Here is a 25,838-nt window from a genome sequence, read left to right as displayed (position 1 = left end):
CCTGCTCACTGGTTCCAACTTCCTACACTTGTTTAACAAACCAGACCTCTCACTGGCATGTGAAAGGAGCAGCTGTCCTGCTAAAATACTTTTTCATGAAAGGTTGCCAACCAGGCGCTTCATCACTAGAGTTGGCAACTTTTGTGGTCTAAACTTAAACTTTAAGGGGCCTATTCATCAACACTAAAATAACGTTTTTAAGGACATTGGGCCTGATTCAGACCCACTCGCGAGCGGCTGTCCGCTCGCAAGTGGGTCGATGGTCTGCACTGAGCATGCGCACGACGGAGGGAGCTCCGTCGTGCGCATGCGCCAGACACGACGAGCGAAGGACTTTCCTTCGCTCGTTGTGTCCGATCAAAGGGGGCGTGCTGTCAATGTTGATTGACAGCACGCCCCCTTTGGTGGGCGTGCCGGGGGCGTGCCTCCCTGACGGGGGCGTTCCCACGGGAACGCCTCCCGTCAGAAGCCGGCCCACTGACATCACTAGTGATGTCAGTGGGAGTGATTTTGGCTCTGATAGAGCCAAAATCACTCCGGAGCTTGCGGTTGAAAACCTCAACCGCAGGCTCCGGCTCGCAATTTCGATGGTCGCGATGGTCACGACCATCGCGGCCATCAAAATGCACGCTCGTATAGCCTGTGGGTGGTGACCCACAGCTATACGAGCGTCCAGGAGGACGCTCCATGAAAATGGAGCCCGGCCCTCATGCAGAGCGTGCGCTCTGCTCAGAGCGTACGGCTCTGAATGAGGGCCATTTTCCTTAAATAACGTTATTTTGGTATTCATGAACAGACTTAGCACAGGAGATATCACAGATATCTCCTTGCTAGGTTCCCCTGCGTTAATTTCCACACTCCCCATACATTAGTATGGGGATGTTGAAATTGTGGTATTCATCAAATTCCGAAAATTATGAATTTTCGGAATTTGATGCAGTTACTATTCGCCACTGTGAGGTGGCGAATAGCAGAATCGACTTACCTGTATCCGCGTGTGCAGGTCCCCCGACGAGTCCCTCCGGCGCTCTGCTCCGTCCTCAGGCTCCGGAGGCTGGTCTGTCATGTGTGCTCCCCAGCAGAGCACAAGAAAGTTTAGAAAATAAAAAAAAGTTTTTTTTTTTCTAATCTGTCATGTGGTCTGCTGGGAAACCACATGACAGACCAGCAGGACAGAGCCGGAGGCTGCTGCGCGGACAGGTAAGTCGGGGGGGAGGTGAGTGGAGGGGGGAAGGGGGTGGGGGGGATCGGGGGGGTACACAAACTTAACGCACCTGTAGGCAGTGCTGCGCATGCGCTGGTTTTACAGATGTAACAGCGCATGCGCAGCACTGTTTCCAGATGCAATAAGGTAGTGTAGGCAGGGAAAAGTATCTATTTCCCGTCATTGCAAAAATGACAGCTTTTCGGAATAGATACTTATGGAGAGGTGGAATGATGAATTCCACCTATAATTAGGTAGAACTCCATGCGAGTTCTAAACCTAATTATCTCTAGAGAATTTTTAGGTTTAATGAATAGGCCCCTAAGTCTTAAAAAATTGTAATGTAACTTTATACCTGTGTTCCATAGTATAAGCACATTGTGGCATTCCCCTCACAATCCTTAATTGGATGTGACATAGAATTTAATATCTAACTTTAATGAAATTGTCCCTTTGCTATAAAGGGCACCCAGGTTACCTGTTGTCTCTGTATTCATGTTGTGATACTGTAAGTCAGGGGCGTATCTACCCATTGGCCAGGATGGTTTCTGTGCTACTAGGGTGCACTGTATAGCTACTGGGGGCATGTAATGGGGGGGATGGGCGCTACTGGGGGCACTGTATAAAGGGGACTACTACTGGGGGCACTGTATAGGGGGGACTACTGCTGGGGGCACTGTATTGAGGGGACTATTACTGGGGGCACTTCCTGAAATTATGGAGGGGAGGGGGCGCCAGTCCATTACCTTGCCAGGGGCGCTCGGATCCCTAGATACAGCCCTGCTGTAAGTACATATCTCATTTACAGATTGGTTTCTGTGTACTTATACTTAGTAATGTTTGGTAAGGTAGCAGTGTTTTGAGTTAAAACATGTCACTCTGCCAAACTACTAATAAAAATGTCATGCTTAATCAGTAATATAAAGCAAAACTTTACACAAGGGGTATGTAAGTACCTCTCATCAAGCACTGCTTCTGGTCTGGATACATTTACTGGCCAGACATGATAATGACTAATTTGCGAAAAAAGTATATATTTCGCATTCATTTGCCTTTTTTTTGCCATTTTGCCATGGTGTTAGCTCTGCTGTTTTTAGTATGATAAAAATATATTTTTATAGTGCAATTTTCCCAAATATTTCCTCTTTGGAGAAAAATAGTTTGAGGCAAAGTATTCAGAATTCCTAGTTACACCCCATGTATACACTTTTACATAACTGACATCCTAAGACATACCCTAACTGCAGGATGATTACAGTTAGTGCTAATGTGTGATTATAATGCTAAGATTCAAGGCCGGATTATAGGCAGGACGACAGGGGTGGTCGTCCTGGGGCCCCCACACATAGGGGGCCCCCACACATTGTCCCGGATCCCGGCCACATCCCCCTGATGAACCATTTTGTTTTTCTTTTAACGGAGCTGCCTGCCACGGCCCGCAATTAAGCCCGTCCCTCCCGGCTTTGGCTCCGCCCCCTTTTCAAAGACTAGTCGAATCTCGCTGGTCCAATTTCTAGTGGTAGCGCCAACCCTGGCTGGTCCTGCGGTTACCAGGTCATAGGAACCAGAAACTAGCACAGTGCTTGTAATCACCAACTGCCAAGAGTCAGGAATTGTCACAGTACTTATTATCACCTACTGCCTAGTACCTGGAATGGGTTGGGTACGCGATCCCGGGACTGATAATGCCGACGGTCAGAATCCCTGAAGCATAATCCCAATGGTGGACATATGCAGGTAATAATCATGCAGGTAATCTAACCCTTCCCCTAAATGTACCCCTAGCTCACCTTTCCCGCAGCCTAACCCTCCCCTCCCACGGCCTAACCCTAACCGCCAGTCCCCCCACACCGTAACCCTCCCCTCCTTGCAGCCTAAACCTAACCTTAACCCTAATACTCACTGTCGGGATCGCAGCCGTCGGGATTCTGGAGCTGGGATTCTGACTGCCAGCATTGTGTGTTCCAGGATGGCGCCTACATCCCCCTGGAATAGCACAGTACATGTAATCACCAACTATCCAGTGCCAGAAATTTCGTAGCATAGTACCCGTCATCACCCACTGCCAGTAACTGACTCTCTGAGGTATATTTACTACAGCGTGGGTTTACAAAAGTGGAGATGTCGCCCATAGCAACAATCAGATTCTACTTATCATTTATCTAGTCCCTTTTACAAAATGATAGCTAGAATCCGATTGGTTTCTATCGGCAACATCGCCACTTTTGTAAACCCGCACTTTAGTAAATATACCCCTCTACCTGTGGTTGTCAACTGCCCAGAGTCAGGAGCTAGTGCTGTACCTTCAGTTTTCCACTATCTAAAGCCAGGATCAGCACAAATCAGCATCTGCCCAGTGTCCAGAATCAGCACAATAAAGTATGTGCAGGCACACATTGCTAGGAACTAGCTCTCTGCCTGTGGTTATCAACTACCTGGAGTAAGAAACTGCTGTAGCACAGTACCTTTATCCACCAAGAGTTAGTACAGTGACTATATTCATGAACATGTATCCTCACCAGCTCCTACAATTGTTACTCCGTTAATTTATGTATTAAGAGTTACCCTGGGCAGGGTCATCTTTACCTTCTGTTTCATGTCATTGTTATTTGTATGACTCCCGATACTCTCAATAAGCAGCACTGAGAAATAGTTTAGCAGTTTAGAAACAGTATATAATAATGTGAGTGGGCATAGTGATTATGGCATTCTCTGGTTCATTTACATCAATTACAGAATTGCTAGAGCAGACTGTCAAAAATAAACATCTGTATGTCATGTACTCAGTGCTGTATCATGCATTTATTGACACTGGTTGTTGAGTTCTGAAAATCATGTCATTATGTAGGGTGTGAAACACATGGACACGTGTAGAATTGTTTGCCTAAAGGGAAAAACATACACACACACACACAAAAAAAAAGAATAACATGTAATTTCCTGTGCTGGTATTGATTTAGACATCTGGCAGGAACTGAAAGAATTTTCACTTCTTATTTTGAGTCCCTGTGCCAATTTTATTAAGTGTGTGATAATCCTGGAAAATAGTTTAGACAACTAAGGTGACTCGGTTATCTATCTTGTGTGCTGACAAATGTAGTTTCTGGTGATTGATGTTCTGTAAAGAATGACAAAACATAGCCATTGTTGTACCTGCTCTGCTTGTCTTCCTTTTTATTAGAGGAATTCGGTAATGTAATGCCATCAGTGGCGGTTCTAGGGGCGGGCTAACAGGGCCGTCAGCTGGAGCGCCGGCCCCTATAGGGCGCCACTGATTTCCCAGGAGAAACAAAAATTAAAAATCCTTTGGAAAAAAAAGCGCTCCCCCCCCTCCCCCCCCCGCTAGCCGCCGCGGGAGGCTTCATTTGCCGGGCGCCCGCTGATATTTGTTATCAGCTGGCACCCAGCTCCTTCCCTGCAGCCAAAAGCCGGAGCTCACTCCTGAGCTCCGGCAGAGAGCACTATGGGAGGGACGTCGCGACGTCATGACGTCCCTCCCTTAGATCTGTGGTGGAGCCGCGGTCGGACCGGACGGCAGCGGATGGAGGAGCGGGGCTTAAGGTAAGTATTGTATTTGTATTTTAATTGTATTTTTTTTTTCAGAAGCACCAGCACTGGGGGTATGGCTATAGGGGGGATTTCTATAGGGGACATGGCTATAGGGGAGATTTCTATAGGGGGCATGGCTATAGGGGGATTTCTATAGGGGGCATTACTACTGGGGGCATGGCTATAGGAGGGCATTACTACTAGGGGCATGACTATAAGATGGCATTACTACTGGGGGCATTACAACAGTGGACACTACTAATGGGGGCATTAATATAGGGGGCATTACTACTGGAGGCACTACTATAGGGGGCATTACTACAGTGGACACTACTAATGGGGGCATTACTAATGGGGGCATTACTACTGGAGGCACTACTATAGGGGGCATTACTAATGGAGGCATTACTACTGGGGGCACTACTAATGGAGCATTACTACTGGGGGCATTACTATAGTGGGCATTACTACTGGAGGTACTACTATAGGGGGCACTACTAATGGGGGCATTACAACTGTGGGCACTACTATAGAGGGCATTACTACTTTGGGCACTACTATAGGGGGCATTCCTACTGTGGGCACTACTATAGGGGGCATTACTGGGGGCACTACTAATGTGGACATTACAACTGGGCACTATTATAGAGGCATTACTACTGTGGGCACTGCTATTGGGGGCATTACCAATGGGGGCATTACTATAGGGGACATTACCAATGGGGGCACTACTACTGGGGGCATTAACACTGTGGGCATTACCACTGCGGGCACTACTAATGAGGGCATTGCATCGGGGGTACCACTTGGGGGGCCATTGTGTAAGGGGCACCACTGCTGTGGGCATTGTATAAGGGGTACTACTACTGTGAGCATTGTATTAGGGGCATTACTACTGTGGGCCTTGTGTATAAGTGGCACTAATTTGGGCATTGTGTAAAAGGGGCACCACTGTGTGTCATAACATGAATAAGGGACTACTGTGTGGCATAACTTGAATTGGGGATAATGTATTATAAAGGGAATTACTGTGTGTGGCACAATGTATTATACAGGGCATTACTGGCTGTGGCATAATGTATTATACAGGGCATTTCTGCATGTGTCATAATGTGTTATACAGGGCATTACTACATGTGGCATAATGTGTTATAAAGGGCATTACTGCATGTGGCATAATGTGTTTATGAAGGGCATTACTGTGTAAGACATACTGTGTAAGGCGCATTACTGCACATGGCAAGTATTCGCCACGAGGGGAGAGCTTGGGGGAAACCCAGCATCTTCGTAAGTGCTAGGCATGCCCCACAGTGTGATGAATTGGGGGTGTTCCGCAAGGACATGCCCCCTTTCCGGAAGCGCGCGCACAGAGGAACGCCATCTAAAAAAAGGTTTGTTGTTTTTTGTTATTTATTTGGGGGGGTGGGGGCACGCAACTGGGAACTTTTGCCCTGAGCTCTGCAATGCCATATTGTAATGCAGGACAATGCAATTCCTACTGCTGCCATAGAGCCTGAATCAGAGTTATACGCTAATGCCACTGCAGCTGCCTGCAATCCCGTATGCAACTGCTGTGCAAAATGATGCAAATGTCGCAGACGCTGAGGAATCTATTGAGACGCCCACCTGCTGTTTTGCAGGTCCAAGCTTCTGTGTACAAAGATTATAATAGGTCTTCTCAGTAATCCTATGGTCACGCAGAATGTCAGCAGGAACTGAGACGCCGGAGCAGTTTTTCTTGAGGATGAAGCAGGATGTGACACGCCCCCTAAATGGTTGTGAGATGCCTGCGTTCTTTACCGCCACTCCAGTGTTACCGCCCCCAAACGCTCCCTGACTGCGAGTAAAAAGTCACTGCGAGCGACTACAGTAAATGACGCATGTGCAGTGCGACTTAGACGCATATACAGTTTGACGATAATCACTCAACTCTGTAAATATCGGCATAGCGTGCAACTATGAATCAGGCCCATAGATCAGAATTTATTTATTGATTGATAAAATATAGCATAATACAATAAGCAGGTGTTAGCCACCAAAGATAACAGTGGACATTAAGGGGTAAATTTACTAAGATAGGACTTTTATTAAGAAGTGCTGCCCATAGCAACAAATCAGATTCCAGGTATTATCTTCTAGAAGGTGCTAGATAAATGAAAAGTAGAATCTGATTGGTTGCTATGGGCAACATCACTTCTTAAATAGAACTCCCATCTTAGTAAATTTACCCCTAACAGTGGACATATTAACTCACCTTCAGGATCCTGAAGTTTACTCTTGGCAAGGATGTGCCCACCATGATGTACTCACCAGCTGTGACCAATTATACGGGTAACAGAAAACAATTCAAATTACCAAAGTTTCAAGGAGAGAGGGAGGAAACTACATTTCAATCTCAAATTACTAGGTCTAACCTTAACCCTTGCTGGTAAAACTCTTCCTGTACTCTCATCTAAACAGCCAATTATTGTTACATGTTTCATTATTGTATATCGTACAAGAACATATTTTTATAAATTATTCGAGACAATTTTTATATACATTAAAAAAATCAAGGAATGGATGAAACAAGGTTTTAAAAAAGTGACACAATATACTCTGTGAAGTTAATAACGAACAAATTGGACTTTAGTGACTTATATTTACTATAAATAATTAATATATAAACTAAGAAATATATAAATGTAAACTATAAATACCTTAAATAGTTAGGTCAGATGAAATTAGATGACCAATTCCAAGAATATGTAATGTAATGTATTGTACAAATGTATCTATGGTTGCATAGCAGTGAATGGAAATGAATATTATACATAGATCATTCAGTAAGTGCAGTTATTTTTTACTTGCTAGCAATGAGTGAAACATTGATTTAAAATGTGTTTCAGCACCTTAGTTTCTGGCTTGTATTTATTTTGCAAAAAATAAATAAATAAATACAATATAATATAATATATATCTATATATATATTTTTTTTATGTTATTTTGTGGTGCATTACTTATTACTTTAATACCCACAGCACTTAATTGTAGTGGAGAATCCCTGCCCTGGCTGTGAATTGGATAATTAATTATTAAGATGAGCAGACTTTATTAGCAAAAGTGTTAATATCTCTATAATAAATGTGTAATCACAATTGCTATCTTCTTCTTTTGTAAAACACATAGTGAATATAATAAATTGACAGCAGTTTAAGTGGCATGCTCTGCACCTTGTCAGACTGTGACTTATATGCCCAACTTTGCTCCAACAGTTCTAAACATTTATACTTCTAGTAACATTTTCATAAACTGTGTGCATGTCGTATATATAAAGGGAAGCAAAGGATGATAGTTTCTGTACTCAGTTCTGCGATTACAGTAGGGTTTCCTAACAAGGTGCACTCTTCATATTAAATATCTTGTATCTGTATTCATGTTAGAATACAAATATTAAAGTTTGTATTCCCAAATAAGCGATCAATCTATTATATATAGTTTAATCACACTGTCATGACTGTATGGAGATGTGAATAAGAGTTAAAGTGGATGTATCATCTGTCACAACCCTGGTCTGTTTCCCGTGCCGCCGGGTCACTCACCGATTCTGCCAGCATTCTCTATCACATACCAGACGCACAGGCTTCAGTGTTTCTCGGCCTGCTAGGCCTCAAGCAAGATCTAAGCCTGCTACAGAGTACTGATCACCTGTCTGCAACAGCCAATTAAGTGATAGCCTGAGCCTCACTGTACCACCTGTCTCTGCTCAGCCTATCCCAGGTAACCCAGGGGTATAGATCACAGCTGCTGACTCTACCTCATTTCCAATACAATGTCTAATCTCAGTTCCTACTGAGTGAGCTATACTGAGCTTCTGTTGCTTACTTGTATCTTGTTTGTGCAGTTTTGCTTCCTTCTGCTACACGGACTCCTGAAAGTGATCTACACCTGGTGCAGCTATTCCACTGGCTGCATGGAGAATCTTAGCCCATTCCTGATATCCGAACCTGCCACTCGCCTGTGTATACCATTCTCATTGCATGGTGGCCAGTAGAGATTAGAGTTTGGTTATATACTGACCACCAGAGAGTTGATGTCTGCTATACACTGGTAACCTGAGGTTGGAGGACTGCTGATCACTGTCCACCTGGCATTTAAAGATGGCTATACAATGACTCCCGTGAATTGGAAAGAGATCTAATGGTCACCAAACGATGGAGATCTGCTATATACTGGTCACCATGTAATGGAGGTCTGTTCCTACACTAGCCACCAGAGATTGGTGATCTGCTGTTCTCTCGCTACCACATATTGAAGGTCTACTGTACATTGGCCACTATGTATTGGTGGTGTGCTATACACAACACAGCCAACTAGAGGTCTGCTATATACAGTATTAGATACCAGAAATTGGTGGCACGATATACAGTACTAGCCTCCAGATCGGAGGGTTATATACTAGCTTCCATTTTATAATTTGTCACCAATTTGGAGTCTTTGTTACACACTAGCCACTAGAATTGTATAATTGTCACCTGAATGAACTCTGATTTGTGTACTATCCAACACTAATGGCTATACTAGCCATTAAAAAGAACTGTACATTTTATTTAGGGATCTGTAACAATATAAAGGCACAGGGCTATAAGCTGAATGTTTTTATAAAGATCGCAGACATCCAATTTGCCTTTGTGTAACCATCATTATTGTAATACACAAGCTTTCGTAAAATACAGTTATCTGTTCAAAACTGTAGAATGTGTGTATGTGCTAGGCTGATATTTTTGATTCAGTCACCTGTTTTTGTATCAATATTACGACATTTAATATGTTAGTTTAATGATGTACTGTATATTAGTCTGGCCTTGTACAGTACAGCACAGGATGTATATACTTAATAGTTATAAATAATACAATAAATCAATCCAAAACTGAAAAATTTACTCTTTTCTTTTGCGGGCTGTGGAGTGGAAGAACTTGATAAGTAAAAAAATATGCTAAAAATCACATAGCAACATGGTGGTAATTCACCTACAGTAGCAGGTCCCTACAATATGTCATTCAATAACATGCAGGGCTTAGGTCAGACTTCCCTTCCACATATGGGTGGACAATAACCATTACGGTATTAATTATTTGTAACTTGGGATCAGTAATAGTTTTTGAAAATTTTTGCTTTGATTGCTAATTGTAGCAATTTATTTTTAAATTTAGATGTCACCTAGAAGAGTTGATTACATTTTCGATATCACCTAGATGGTAGATTAAATTTAGATGTCACCTAGATGAGTTGATATTAGAGGTTGTATAAATGTGAAAGTTGAGTATATAATTGAGTTTCCACGGTATAAAAAAAGCCCCTCTTAGCTGCAGTTTGTAAATGGACTTGATCATTCATATGAGTGTAGAGCTCATTAACTATCCAGCACAGGCATCGTATTGTATAATAAACATTACAAATAATAAATGGGTCTTTGTCTCTGCAGTTGAATTCTAGGTCCAAAACTACATTAACTGACTTTAATGTGAAACAAACATTTATGTATGGTAATCTAATGGAAGTGATTTATGTACTAAAAATGGATTATGTCCCACTGATTAAACGCTGTTAACAACACTTTGGAAACTTCACAATACACAAAGCACTATGAGAAAATAAGTTCATGTCTAAATTAATATGTGCTGGATACAGAGCATTGAACATTATAATCATTTTATATTTAACTCATTTAGAATACAGTTATATATACTTTCTGTATAAGCATCAATATACTCATTTGTATTTCAACAATAACAATGTGTGTGTCTCTGGTTAAATCCAGATTGTGAATATGGAGTTTACAGGTAACTACTGTACACTTTATACTCCAGTGTTATCAATGCCCTCCTCTGTGTTCAGAGAACTTGACTTTCAGTAGGTGAAATGTCTGTGCCATGCTACATTGACTAAAACCACAAAGAGTTTGTTTGTTACAAAACATTAATCCTATCTTGTTTACATTAGTGTTTATGGTTTGGGATTATTAGGCATCCAGCTATGGCCTTTTATGCTTGTGTGTTCAGAAACCACGGTGGTACACATAAACAGGAAGCAACAATTACAGAAAGGTTACTTTGCAGAGCATTGGCTTGTAGTTTACATCATATTTAGGTACATCTTGTTACAGTAAAATGTTTTTCTTCAGATGAAAATATTTAAGTCATAAAGTTTCCCACAAGAATTTCAAAAGTACCTCTACCCTATATTGCAGTCTTGTCTACAATGGTAACCTAAGAAATCTATAATATATGCTACTATTCATTCTCTAAAAAGCAATGTATTACTTTTTTAAAGTAATATATTTTTTAATATTATTATAAGCAGTTGAAAATACAAGCAACTGTAAGGGCTCTATTTATTAAGCTTTTTTTTTACTAAAATAATTTGAAATGTATTAAAGGGCTTTTGGAGCAGTTTTTGTGAAAAACTGCTCCAAGCCCTTTAATTCATATTTCTTTAGCAAGCAGATCGCATTTCCCATGCTTGTAATGGGAAATGTGATCTGCTTGAAATTTAATAAGGGTGAATAGACCACAAGTAATAAAAAATAGTAAAAAAAAACCCTCAAACACTTACCTGCAGCCGGGGGTCTGCTGATCAGTGATTGGTGAGCTCTCTTCTCCAGTCAACTGGTCGCTGGGGCTACTGCACTGTGACTCCAGTCAGATGTGCTGTAAACCGGCATTTCAGTTTAGGGCATAGCTGACCGGGCTCACCGACCAGAAGCCCAGAGACCTGCTGACCGGAGGGGAGAGCTCACAGAGCACCTAGGTAAGTGTCAGGTGGGGAGTAGGCGTCGGGGAGGTGGGTTGTGGGGGAGGGGCAATCACTGGTGTGGCGCTAGCTGGCATCAGTGCATGCGCAGAGGCTCTCTCACTGTTTTTTTCTGCGAAAATAATACATTATAGTGGGAACACCATTTATATTCACACTAGTAAACTGAGAAATTGTTCTGACTTCAGTTGATAATCTTTTCACACTGTTAAAATCAACAACTGAATCATTGTTAAATCAGTATAGACTGTAGGGAGACTGAATAAGTGTTCTGAAAAAAAATAGTCTTCAGTAAAAGACATTTAGTAAGGGAACTTGCATTTAAAAATGTATTTAGAGGAATTTATCAACTGTAAAAAGACATATTAGTAAAGTGATTTATAACTATTCTTGGCCAACATAATTTGCAGTGCTATACAAATCAGATATAAAAGTGATACAGTGATAATAATATAACAAAACATAGGCACAAAGGTCTGTTCTCTTGAGCTTGTAATATGAAGGAGCTGAGAGGGATAAAACATAACACCAATGTGTTTATCTTGTACAGTATAAAAGCCACACAGGTGAACATTCTCAAGTGATTATAATGCTGTAAAGAGAGGCCACCCAGCTAGTTTCTGTGTAAGAACTTGGTGGAAGATGAAACATTGACGGGGAGGAGAAGGAGTAGTCTTAATGGTGCGTACACACGGTCAGATATAACAGGACGATATGAACGATAACGATATCGATCATATCATTATCGTTTTGGGCCCTTCCAACCCCCAAACGATGGTCGATGCGCAGGCACGATTGATTGATATCAATATCGCTCATGCATGCAGGCCAACCTGGTCGACATTGATACTATAGGGACCCACGATCATCGAACGCGGGTTGTTATAGTTGTTTGGGGGTTGGTGCATGTGCTGGATGTTCAATATCAAACATCCAGCAAATGCAGAACGATCGGACAACGATATCGGAGCTTTAGTGTTGTAGACAAAATTAGAGATGATGTTGTGAAGAGAGAGGGTAAGTGATCAAAGGTGGAGTTACCTACTGAACTAGTGGAACTGATACCATGGTACCTAATTAACTTTAAAGGCTTCACTGAAGATATTAGTTTTTACTGAATGCTTAAACTTTTCAAGGTTAAGTGTTACTCTAGTTGGGCAGCATTGCTGACCAGAGATAATCCGTCCCGCCTATAAGACTGAGCACTGTGTCAAAGGAACTCATCCATTTTTGGCAAATTATTCTGACATCTCTGAGGATTGCTAATGTAGTCTTGAGTCCTTTTACCCACTGGTGTCTGTGCATGCCTTTGATATGTGAATCACAAGCTGTTTTACCACAGTCGACATGTGCTGGACACATTTGCAATACATTTGCTAATATGTTGCAGGCATAAGCAGCACAAAGCATTTACCATTGATTCTAATAGCCCATTCATTTTAATGTGGTTTCCAGCATGTATAAACTTCTATTAGTATGAGTATGCTATTCTAATAAGCTCCACTACTAAATATATTGTGGAATATATTGTGAATTTAAAAAAAAGTCTTGCTTCCAAATCCTCAACCAACTCCAGCACTAGACAGTCTTGGCTGATTCTCATACAAGAGCATTGGGTTCCCTTTGGTAGAACCACTATGGTAAGCAGCTACAAAACAAACAGTGTGGAGATCTTCCTGGCACCTCTCTACTGTGGGTACCAGGGTAATGAGGAATACGGAGACTACAGAAGATGCTATTTTTCCAGAATAATACTAAGGATCCCTTCCCACGGTAGTGCCAGAGTAATGGTAAAGACTCTTTTTCTTTATAGAAATATAGTATAAAAAAGAAATTATAACACTGTCACACATTAGTAAAAAATCTAAATTTGATTACGTAAAAACTCCTCAATACGTTTGTTCACCACTTTATTATCCACAAAAATCTTTCTTTCTTCATGTTTAACTGTTGTGAACCTTGCAAAATTGCATTTAGTGTTCTCCTGTACTTTTTTTAACTGCCTTGTTTTATTGCATTATCACATTAAAGGGTCAATTTATCACCCATTACAAAAGTCCCCCATTAACTATCATTACTTTGTGCTGTTTATCATGGCAATTGAAATAATTTTTTGGGCCATGTATTAAAATTCTCTTACAGTGTCAACAGCTCTGAAAATAGCACATCCAGTTGATGAGTAAATGACTTGCCTTGTGCATACGCTGGTGAATAAAGATGGCGTTATTTTCTGGGCAAAGCTCCGAAAAGCTAAGCCTTTTGAAGCTTGGTATATTGAGCATTTCTGCAGTCCCCTTAGAAAGCTATGTGGACTGCTTTAGTGAGTGAAATAGAGGGACATCTCTGATATCTGCCGTGGTACCCTGACAGTAATGCCCTGATTATTTAATATTGCCGTTGCAGAAATACCTTAAAAAAATAGGCCCCCTAAATATGATTAAAATTACATCTTAAAATAAATGCACACTTGTTACACTTATACATGTAATTGATAATAGGTAAAACTGACATTTAGATCCATGTGAATGTAATTTCAATTACCAATGGTGCAAGTTCATCCCAGATGCCCGGAAGCAACTTATAATTTGGTGTCGCCCCCCCCCTCCCCAACCGCATCACAGCCGATGATGCTGTAATGTAGCCTTTCGCAAGCTGATACACAGAATATAGGCATGCCATGGAGGACTGAGACAGTGAGTTGTGGGTGAGGGGTGCGCTGGACGTGCAACACCAATGAGTAGGGTCAGGCTATAGATAGACGGAGGCGGCAGCTGATGGACTGACACGGAGCTCTCCACTAGTGTATGGTACGTAGCTTCTCAGGTACCAGGAAGAGGTGCCATGTATTGGACGGCCATAACGGTACACTCCAGGTACATATTTACAGCCCTAAGTGGGGTGAATATATAGTGGGCAATGGAGGAGGTGCTCCTTCAGAGCTGGAGCCCGGCAGCAGGCGCCTTCATTGTCACCCATAATTCTGCCCCTGTCAATTACTACAATGCTGTTATTTCCTAGTTTATTCTTTCTGTTACTGTTGCTGTGATCGGTAGACTATATTGTCATGTAAGCTACAGTATAATGTTGAGGACCAGCTGCACAAATTCTTTTCATGACTTGTTGAAAATGTGTAGATGCAATGGAAGCTAAAAACCTGTAATAACAGGACAGATGAGGTCAGAGGTCTTACCTTCCTTCTTCCTCTTCCTTCAACATACCATGGAAATAATGATGGTGACTATGTACCAGTTTCTGATTGTAATACTATGTAAATTAAGGTAACATAATATGATTTTCTTTGTTTTGAGGAGATTTGGGAAGTACCTTTGTTCTAAGTTATTTCCTTTTTTTCTTTTTATTTCGGTGTGAAATGGAAAATAATTATTATTTTCCAATTGGAAGGCTGACTCGTTTACTGTGGAGGCAGTGTGTGTTCTATGCAGCTATTGAGTAAAAACATTGTGGGCCATTCATAATCATTTTCACCTACTTTTGTAGAAATTAAGGATCGGGGCTATTCATTATGAAGGTAATGCAGGAGATATCGCTGTATCTCACTGATATCACCTGCTTACCTTGCAGACCCGATCTGTCCCGCTGTCCCCATACACTAGTATGGGGACCTAAATCCACCAAGCCTCGAAAATACAATATTTTCAGAGCTTGACTGTGGGAGCATTCGCATTTCCCAATGGAAAGGAATCCTGGGTTGCGAAGACGGATCTCCACCCCTGTCTGGCTCCTCTGCCCGGACGCCGGGGCTTTGTGTGCCTGCACGATGCCCAGTTCATGCAGGCGCACTAGCACTAATGAGTCTCACTCGGCAGTGCTAACTTTCACTACTATAAAAGTAGCGGTGAAGAGGATCATGGAGACAGCAGATTTTCGAATCAGCTGTCTCCACACCGGAGCAAGGTTGAATTGCTCCGGTGAACTTGTATCCACAGCTGCTACTCGCAGCGAGTTGGATACTTAATTATCTGGGGCCGCCCGGTCCCTGAAAATTAACATAATGAATGGACCCCATTACCTCATATAGTGCTTGCTTGATGAAATATGTCATCTCTTAATCATCTCACCCTTCTGATCCTTGAGATAAACCACTTTAATGAACAGAGTGTCAATCAACACTTGTGCAGTACCAAGTTTTTTACAGTTCTGTAAAATATACTGATTTCTGTTTCTTATTTTTGATTATAGGTTCAACTTGGGAGAAATCATTTCGACAGATAGGTTTTGAAAGGTATGTAGTGCAATTTGCCCAGAGATAATAAAAAGATCTTGTACATTTTATTTTAATTCATTCATGATATTTGCCTATAATAATAGCTATCTCATAAAGTTTGCAATGTGCCGTATATTATTAATGAATGAATGAATGATGTCATGTTTATAATGAAAACATAATAATCACAAATAATATATTAATACTATACAAAAAGCTTACATTCAAATGGTTACCCTGTTTAAAATTACTTTTAGACCAGATTTTTATATTTGAAAATTAAGAATATTTTACTTATTTGAGATGGATGAATGTGCTGTATCTCAGCACTGAGCAATGCTCAGCTCCTGGCTATAAGCTTTATGTAAGCCATTTGATGGGCTTACCAGCCTCATTATACTGTAGAAGATGTGCTAGCAAGCTATAGGGGTCAATCCAATTAGGTATGAGATGCAAGGTTGCTGTGTTCTCTGCAAATTCGCATTGCATTCTTTTCGCACCTCCCTGAGCGTGAGAGATGGATGGGAAAATCTTTACTTCAAGGTTAAAATGTCGGGACACCGTGCAGAACCCCTTGTACACCCCCAATAATTATTATTATTTTTTTTAATAATTGCCTTTTATATTTTCTTTTTACATTTTTTTGAAGTCACCGCAGAGTGCTCCAAAAGCATATTTTCTTTCAATTTTTTTGCATATTTCGTTTTATTCGTATAAAAGTAAATGAAAAAAGTTTGCTTTTTTAAAAATGTTTTTTAAAAAAATGCACAAATCAGCCATTTAACACCATTTAAATACTTCCAGTACTTTCCTTATGCCCACTAACAGCCCTCTGTATGATTCTATAAACGAAATTGTCAGTTTTTTGGGGTCCAGGAAGTTCACCCTACTTTTTGCTGCACTTCTCTCATATCACATTTGTCTGACAATCCTGAAAACCCCTGCTGTGAGTACAGCAAGTAGGCATTTTCAACTGGATTGGAGAATTGTTGGGCACCTGCATTCAGGTGAAGTCTGCGAGTTTCATGAAACAAACTCACAACTCGCACCTAATTGGATTGACCCCAAAGCCTCTAACACCATTACCATATCATATAGCATGTAGCAGATTACAACGAAGCATAGGAGACAGAGAAGCTTAATGTAGACAGATGTCTGCCAGCCTGTCAAATAGTCTCCATACAGCTGTGTACCATGTAATGAGCAAGCCATGAAACACAGCTTAAGTAGCCTTCAGTATTTTATCATTTCATCACTGTTAGGAAAGCTTTGTCTGCACTGACAGCTCTTTATAAATACGCTGTATGGACCTAAAACAAGAAATCATAACAATCAGAGATGAGCGTCTCAGATTCTATGCGTTCCAAAATACTCTGAGCTTTCCGGGGAAAATAGTGTATTCAGATGTGAACTAGATGGGAAGAACCCAGTCCATTGATCTCTACTAACAGTAACAACATTACTTTGTAGAGTTGTGTAATAGATGCAGTTTCTGACATTATTTTGGTATTTCTCTAACAAAATACCTCATTGTAGAAATCGATGCATTCACCTGCTACTACAACTACAAGTGTTTCTTTAGGTAAACGTAAAATATTTTACAGTATGCAGGGCAAAGGCAGGATTTTTTACAGGGGGGTTTCCACACACACACACACACACACACACACACACACACACACACACACACACACACACACACACACACACACACACACACATATATTCACATACTGTACATATGTCACACATACATTACACACACTTACCTTACAGCAGCTGTGGGTTATAGACCTGATGAAGATGGGACCTGGGGAAGGCTGGCACCATGTCATTAGTCCCCTCCCCCTAGCAACAAAATGCTGCGATTTGAGGGTCAATCAGGAGGGGGCGGAGCCAAATGATGCAATTCTAATGGAATTACGCTCCGCCTTCTCCCAATTGACCTGTGAATCATGTCATTTTGCCGTGAGGGGGTGGGGCTTAAGAATATGGTGCCTGCTTTCTAGTCTGTCAGGGGGGTTTCTGGGTACTCAGAAACCCCCCCTCCGTGCGCAAGTGGTATGTCACATGTTGCGTAGACAAAACTGCTTTGAAATAACAGAAAATAATAATTGTACCTTAACTTTAAATGGTGCATAGAGACTGATGGTAACAACTGCAGTAAGGGCTTTATTATTTGCATAATTACATATCCCCCATGTGCCAGTTAAAATATTCTTTGCCATTAACAGTTGAAATTAACTCATCAAAGAGAATGCCAAAGGAAGCACCACTGGCAGTCACTAAAACTCTTTAGTTAGTCTAAATGCATTTTGATAGTTATTGAACATCCACTGCCAAAAACATCTTATCTCAGTCCACTAGAACATCGCTTTTACTCATTAGTTTATTTTGACCGCTGCGTATTATGTATTTTTTTTTTCATTAATAATTTTTTATTGGCTTAAAGAACAAATACAATTATTCCATAGTGTCTTTTGAATGTTCATACACAAAATAGTAAGGTTATTTACAGCAGAATGTCAATGGAAAAGTTAGCAATGCTCCATTTGCACACAGGCGCTAACAATTAGGAAATTACATACTGTATCATAATTAACTATCTCATTAATCTGTGGGTTGAGAGCTCCCTCCAGAGGTATTCAGAAAAGAAAAGAAAAAAAAAAGAAAAAAGGAGAAAAGAAAAATAATAAATATATATATATATATATATATATATATACATTTATATTCATCTCTAGTCTCAGAAGGGAACACCTCCATCCAAGACCATCATGTTGTACCATGTTGTTAATTGAAAACATGTTTTGAGTGTCTGTTTCAGCTCTGGGGATTGGATCTTTATAAATGGTAACCAAGTAGAGAAAAACTTATCAGCCATACCCTCCCTGTTAGTAGACATACCTGTCCATTCCATGTGGAACAGATATGAGACTCTGGGCAGGAGTAACGTAAGGCTCAGTGTCATGGGTTCTATCCACTGTGTTAAAATTATTTTCTTTGCTGCCCCTGCTATCTTGACCAAGAGCAATTTATTACCCCTGGTTATACTATAAGAAGGATCCTTTGGGAATCCGCCCCAGAATATCCAGTTTTGTGAGAGGGATACATTGATTACTAGGTCTTGCTGAATATATTGGTGAACCTGGTTCCAATATTCTATTACTTTGGGGCATAGCCAGAGACAATGGTACATATCTTCCCCTGGCGAACCACACTTATAACATTTGGAGTTATCAGATTGTCCTATTAAAAATTTGAGTTTGGGAGTAAAGTATGCCCAGTGGAGGATCTTATAATTAATTTCTGCATATGATACAGCAATCAGCTGCTTGTTTAATCTCTGGGTGGCTATTGTTAATTGGGATAAGCTAAAGTCCGGGAAGACCTTTCTCCATTTAGCCAGACCTCCTGTAATAGTCTCCAATTCAATAACAGAGCGAATAAATGTGTAAATGTATGAAGACGAAAAGGGTTCTAAAGGCCTTAGATGCAACGCATTATCCAGCCGGAATTGTTTGTCTTTCTCAGACATCAATCTAAGTGTTGTCGTAAGATAGCTTGATATTTGTAGATAAGGAAATATCAGAATAGTGAGGTGAGTGAATTTAGCTTGCAGTTGGCTAACTGTGTGAGGTTTAAAGGTATTGACATCTAAAAGTTGGTGTAGATATCTTAGACCCCTGTAGTGCCAATCTCTGATATAATGTGGTGATCGACCTCCTGGAAAAACCAGGGTTATTCATTAACGGGAGAAAAAGGGAGTGAGATGGAGAAATTCCTAGGAGTGATCTGAGCTGCCTCCAAGCACTACAAGTGGACGAGAGCAGCACATTATCTCTGATTTGTTTTGGCATCAGGGAAGGTTTGGTGTGTAGTAGTGCTACTAAATGTATATCAGGACTAAATGCCTGTTCTAGTGGAAATAAAGAGTAGTTATTGGCCCCACTGATCCAATCCATAGCAAAGCGGTAGTTAGCTGCTATAGAGTAGCATTTTATACAAGGAAGGTTTAAACCTCCCCGGTCTGTTGTTTGTTGTAACTTGTAAAGGGAGATTCTGGGGCATTTATTAACCCATATAAACCGTTGCATTTCTTTTTCAAAGTGTTTGGAGATCTTTTTTTGATACAAGAATGGGTAGCATTTGAATCTAATATAGTATACGGGGAAAACTGACCATTTTAATGACATCGGCCTATATATGAAAGGGGTAGGGTACTCCATTTACGAAAATCTTCCAATGTTTGTGTCAAAAGTTTTTTGTAATTCACCGAGTATAAGTTAGAGAGGTGAGGGGGAAATAATATGCCTAAATACTTCAAAGTGGAATTAGTCCCACACGAGCATCTGGATAAAGGTATTAATCACAAATCCTGCTATCTTAGTAAAGACCTGTAGTTTATCTACTAGTAAGGGAATAGCCTGTTTGGGATTATGAAAATACAATAGTAGGTCGTCTGCAAAATCAGAAACTTTAATTTCATGATTAGCTACACGGATACCTCGCCAGTCAGATAGCTGCTAAAAATGTTGAATTAACAGATCTATCGCTAAGTTGAAGAGCAGTGGTGACAGTGGACACCCCTGCCTGGTTCCCCGATAAAGAGAAAAAGTCTTGTATTTAATGTGTTAATAGTTAAATAAGCAGTTTTGGATTTATATAATGTTTGAAAAACATGTGTAAAGTCAGGGCCAAAACCTTGTAAATTAAAAATGCGAAGAAGATGGGGCCAGCTGACCCTATCAAATGCCTTATCGGCATCACAACTGACCACTGCATTTTGTTTTTTCTTTGTTTGGAAAGTATGTTCTATTGCTGCTATAAGTGTTCTAATATTTATGATGGAATGTCGGACTTTTATGAACCCGGTTTGTGTGGGGTGGATTAATTTAGCTAAAATCGGTTGCAGACATTGGGCCATGAGTTTAGAGAAGATTTTTAAGTCTTGCTTGAGGAGTGATATAGGCGGTAAGATGTTGCAGAGGTAGGGTCTCTACCCAGTTTAGGCAAGATGATAATTTGTGCCATGTTAAAGTCAGGGGGTGCTATCCCTCCCTTCATTATATAATTATATAGGGTAGTTAAGTGGGGGGACACTTGGGGTGATAATATTTTGATAATAGTCTGCTCCGTGACCATCTGGGCCTGGGTCTTGCCTGCAGGTAGGGTGTGAATAATTCCCCTTACTTCTTCCTCTGTAATAGGAGCATTTAACTGATCTCGGTCTTCTATAGTAATATGTGGTAGGCCTGCTTGCTGTAAAAAATCTGCACCTAAAACAGAGTCATCTGGGGGAGCAGAGTATAAGTTCTCATAATAACGCAGAAATTCTTCTGTTATCTGATCGGGACTCGTTAACAAGTCTAAACTTCTGGACTTAATTTTTGTTATGTATTTAGGAGTTGTTTTTTGCTGTAAAACATAGAGGTGAGTGTCTTCCCTGATCTATTGCCCCATTTAAACAACTTAGGCTTTTGGAAGGATATAGCTAATGAGCTTTTTCGGAATATAGAGTGTCATAAAAAGTCTTTGCCTCAAGATAATGTTGTTTCGCGTTTTCAGATGGTGTGAGAAGATAAGTAGAATAAGTGTCTGATAAATTTCTGCTCAACCTTTATTACTCATCTCGCATAATTTTGCGTTTGTGGGCGACATGTGCTATAATATGTCCCCTCAGGACGGGCTTGGAGGCAGCCCAGAAGAGATTGATGTTTTGTATATGTTGTGTATTGTGGGTCACATAATTATTAAAGTGGGATTCCAACAATTTCTTGAAGTCCTCTGAGGCACTTAAATAGGAAGGGAACCGCCAGTTATAGTTACTATATATGGGGGATTTTAATTGTAATGTTAGCCAAATGGGTGCATGACCTGAGATCACTATATTATTGATGCCACCATCCATCACTCTATGGAGTATGTGTGGGGAAACTAGCCAAAAATCAATTCTAGCGAAGGTATCATGGGGGTGGGAGTAGAAAGAGTAATCTCTATTCGTGGGGTACCTGCATCTCCAAGTATCAAAAAGTTGTAGTGAGTCAGTCATATGAAAAAAAGAAGATGGTGCGCTACCCCCAGTTCTGCCAGAACTTCCCGATCTGTCTAATGTAGAGGATTGCGCTGTGTTGAAGTGTCCTCCTAGAATGAGATGTCCCTCTGTCCAGCTCTGTAGCTTAGTATTCCAGTTGGAAAAAAAGGAATATTATTTATATTTTAATTGAGTATTATGGCTTGTTCAAAGTAGTCCATCCTATCTTATAGTAGTACTTTGCATAAAGACAAAGTGCAGATGAATGATTGAAGCAGTTTTCAATTTCATACAAATATTATAAGTTATCATGGTGCACGGTGGAAGATGCAGTTTTTGGATAGCTGGCACTCATTAGAGTACTACAATGACTGGTCACCTACTATGGTATTGAATAGGAAAGGATGACTTAAATTAGAACATAATCTCAGAAGATTTGAAAATTCTTTATTAAATATAGTAAGCTCCTGAAATATGTAAAGGTCAACAGTTCACTTAATGCACAAAAAGTTACATAAAACTAAACATCAATGCCTAATTGTATAGAGTAGACTATTGTATAATTGTATAAGGTAATAAACAAACAAGGTATGCCGCCAAAACTTGTATATATGTAGGTGCATAATTTGAGATGCTGACTTATCCTGTTAGGTGTGACTTATTGAAAATATATAATATTGAATATAAAATAAACATTTTCAGTTTATACCTCAATTAGATGTGCAGTCCAAAATTCAACACTGTCCAGATGCAATTTTTGGGGCATATTTTGCTGCAGTATTAAGTTGTGTCTTTCATCTGTTGTATATTATACAATTATAATGGGTGTTAATTCAATTTATTATCCAAAAGTAAGATGTTGTACTGTATATGTTTATGAAAGTAATCCTTTTAATACCATTATGAGAAACAGTTACACTTTATAACTTCTGCAAACAGATTTATTATTTGGGCAGCACAATGGTGCAATGGATAAATTTGCTGTCGTACAGCACTGTGATTTTGGATTTCAATCAAGGCCCCATCGGTGCAGTAGTTTGTATGTTTTCACTGTGGTAGCATGGGTTTTCTTTGGGTATTACAATTTTCGCCCACAATCCAAAACATACTAGTAGGTTAAATGGTTTCTGGTATAATGATCCCTAGTGTGTATGTGTGGAAATATAGACTGTAAGCTCCATTTATGAGAATGACTAGATTATTCTCTGTAAAGATGGTAGTGGAATAGGTGTTGTGTAGAGGACAACAATATAAATATCTAAAGGTGGCCATACACAGGACTACACGGTCATTTAAAATGTGAGTCATTATCGTTCAATTTGACCACACAAATGAGGTTGCCAATTTGGACAAAATAATATAGCCCTTCTCTCACCATCAGAGTCTGGATCGCTTCTGGTATCAGTACAGCTCGCTACTGTGGCTGGAAGATGATAAATCACACAGGCCGATATCCATCTTCTGACTGCATTTTCTGCTATGCTCGATAGTTATCCAATTGATTTTAATAGGATCATTTTTTGCCCATGTGATAATTTTGGAGCCACATATCCTATAATATTTTGCTGTGTATGACCTAGAGTAATACAGTGTTTAATAACTTGCAAATCTGCATATCTTGTCAGGCTTAATGTCAGCAGTAAGCAATGCAAAAATATATATTATGTAAAATTAATGTAGGGGCGGCGCCAACGGGTGCCCAGTCTCTGCGACCTAAGGAGAACTAGTGGGTTTCCCAACTTAACCCAAATGGAATAGATTTGAAACAATATAGGACTATTGCTAGGCTCCCATTTATGGAGAGTAAGGGACTAGTTTTACATAGCAGAAGTGTCACAATGAAGTTTTGATCTATAAAGTACCCTTCTCAGTGCCGGAGATACACTCCTGTTTAAAAAAAATATATGTTGTTATTACCAGGTTCTAAACATTTGATACACAAGACCCAGTATACAAAATACAATATTTTGCTTGGGACAATTGTAACGTCAGTGGTAAAATAATAAAATACAGCAAGAAAATGAGTAAATGTCTACCTGACTCATTTCATATATTTTCGTCTTGCAAATATTTGAAGAGCAAAGTCTGCAACAAAAACATTTGGTTGTCAAATAAGAGTTTGTTAGAGTAACAAAAAACATTCATGTTTAGTCTGAGAAGTACACAAAGTTCTCATTACTTAACCAGGCTAAAAGAAAGAATCTATGTCTGGAAGGAGAACTCAAAGGAAGCACTGATGGGAAGCTCCATTACAGTCCTAGGCAGACTGTGTAGCCTGCATCTCAGCACCTTCTAGTCTGACATGACTAATCGACTTACCTAATACAGGCACTTTGAAGGTCACTGGTTCTGTTAAATATAATATAAGAAAAATATTTTTTATAAGGGGCGATTTTGTTTGCGGTTTGCAAAACTGCCACACAATGAAGGTCGTTTTCAGGACCAAAATTGCAATCCTACAGTTTGGAGATTGAAAGCTCAAACCACATCTGATCCCTATACAAACACTATCCAGCTATAAAGCAAGCCCTTCACTTCCGATACATTCTTATTGTCATTGCTTATACAGCTCCAACACATTGCACATCATTTTTTATAGTATATTTAGTTCTCACTAGTTCCTGCCCCAATATAATTTACAGTTTACATAACTTTGATATGGTAATAAACTACTTATGACCCTAGGGGAAAAAAAACTATAAAAAACAAACAAACAGTGGACCAGTAAGGTGTCTTTTCTTCATATAATGACAAATATATTATATCAGATACACAATAGTCCATGCTTTGCCCTTGTGTTCTGTGCATTTTATGAAGCCAATTTTATCGTTGAAGCATGAAATAAATGTAGAAAACCACTCATGCACACGTACTTCTTCAAGTGCTATTGGGACACAAGCCTTCAGTCCCAAGGGACAAATCACCTACACTGTGGAAACATGTGCTGAGCTAATATTCAGGAGACTATTACCTGAAAATTAATGTAGCTCATTCAAATATAAAAAGCACCTCCAACTTTTCACATTTAAAGGCTATTGGTCAGACAATAAAGTACAGTACCCACTCAGTGTCCTCTTTCACTATAACACATAGAAGAATGAATACAGATATTGCTTTTTAGGTGTCATCAGTCAGAAATATGGATGACAGCTTCTTCAAGAGTAAAGTGCCCAAACCGCTTGAACAGACCTACTAAATATGTTGTTATTGGCAACCTGAGGCCATAGGGCTCATGTAGCCTTGTACTCAAGTCAACTAAAAATTGCAGGAGTTATTTGTGTCTGTAAAAACAAGCAATTTGAGCTATATGCAAATATGCAGGAATCTTAAGATACTTGTGACTGTGTATATTATGTGAAATATTCATTTTCTGTAATTTACACACATTACATAAGTTAAGCAAAGTGCATGTCTCCATGATATAAGATATGTTCATAGCATTGGATACGCTGTAGCATATCTTATAGTAGTGTTGTATCTCTTGAGGTTATTGTAGTGGGGATTCCCCATGGCCTGGCCCAGATTGTGGGTAAACACCACTATGTAATGTATATACAGAAAAGTGCTTTGGTGGTACTTACTTATTCACATTTGGACACCATAAGTAGCAAATCACCTTACCCATGGACAAGTCAGCTATATACTGGAGAACTAGATTATGTGTGAGGATGATTTTATTTTTTTATATATTTAAAAAAAAATTGGTGTCTGGTTTCATTTATTACTCCATTTCTCCTTGGCGCACTAGCACACCTTGGATGCCATTAAAGGCAGCATGGGCATGCTGGGAACTGTAGTTTGCAGGGAACAATTATTTTCTCTATTTTCACACTAATTAACCCACACCAGCCACCAAGCAGTGTAGGAATAGCCCTAGGCTGGTCAGCATAGGGTTGTATTCCTTACGTGAGTCTGGTCTCCCTAATGAATGCAGCCTCATACTGACCAGTCTAATTCTGGTTAGAACTGTGGCAGGAGGACCCCATGCTATGTGTTTCACTGCTATAGTGCCACTAGCCCTGGTTGGCAGAG

The 25,838-nt window shown here is 40.1% G+C and overlaps 1 protein-coding gene across 2 annotated transcripts in view; it reads left to right on the top strand.

The window, feature by feature from the left end:
• PIEZO2 (piezo type mechanosensitive ion channel component 2) overlaps positions 1-25,838 on the top strand; it is a 488,868-nt gene that overhangs the window by 272,319 nt on the left and 190,711 nt on the right. For both annotated transcript variants that reach the window (XM_088469701.1, XM_088469700.1), the window contains exon 4: positions 15,748-15,790. In XM_088469701.1, coding sequence (XP_088325827.1) covers positions 15,748-15,790 — 43 coding nt within the window. The remainder of the gene's footprint in view (positions 1-15,747; positions 15,791-25,838) is intronic.

Source organism: Taudactylus pleione, unplaced genomic scaffold, assembly GCF_031769625.1.
Source record: "Taudactylus pleione unplaced genomic scaffold, aTauple2 ptg000093l, whole genome shotgun sequence".
Lineage (NCBI taxonomy): Eukaryota > Metazoa > Chordata > Amphibia > Anura > Myobatrachidae > Taudactylus > Taudactylus pleione.
This window is presented reverse-complemented; position numbering and strand designations above follow the sequence as displayed.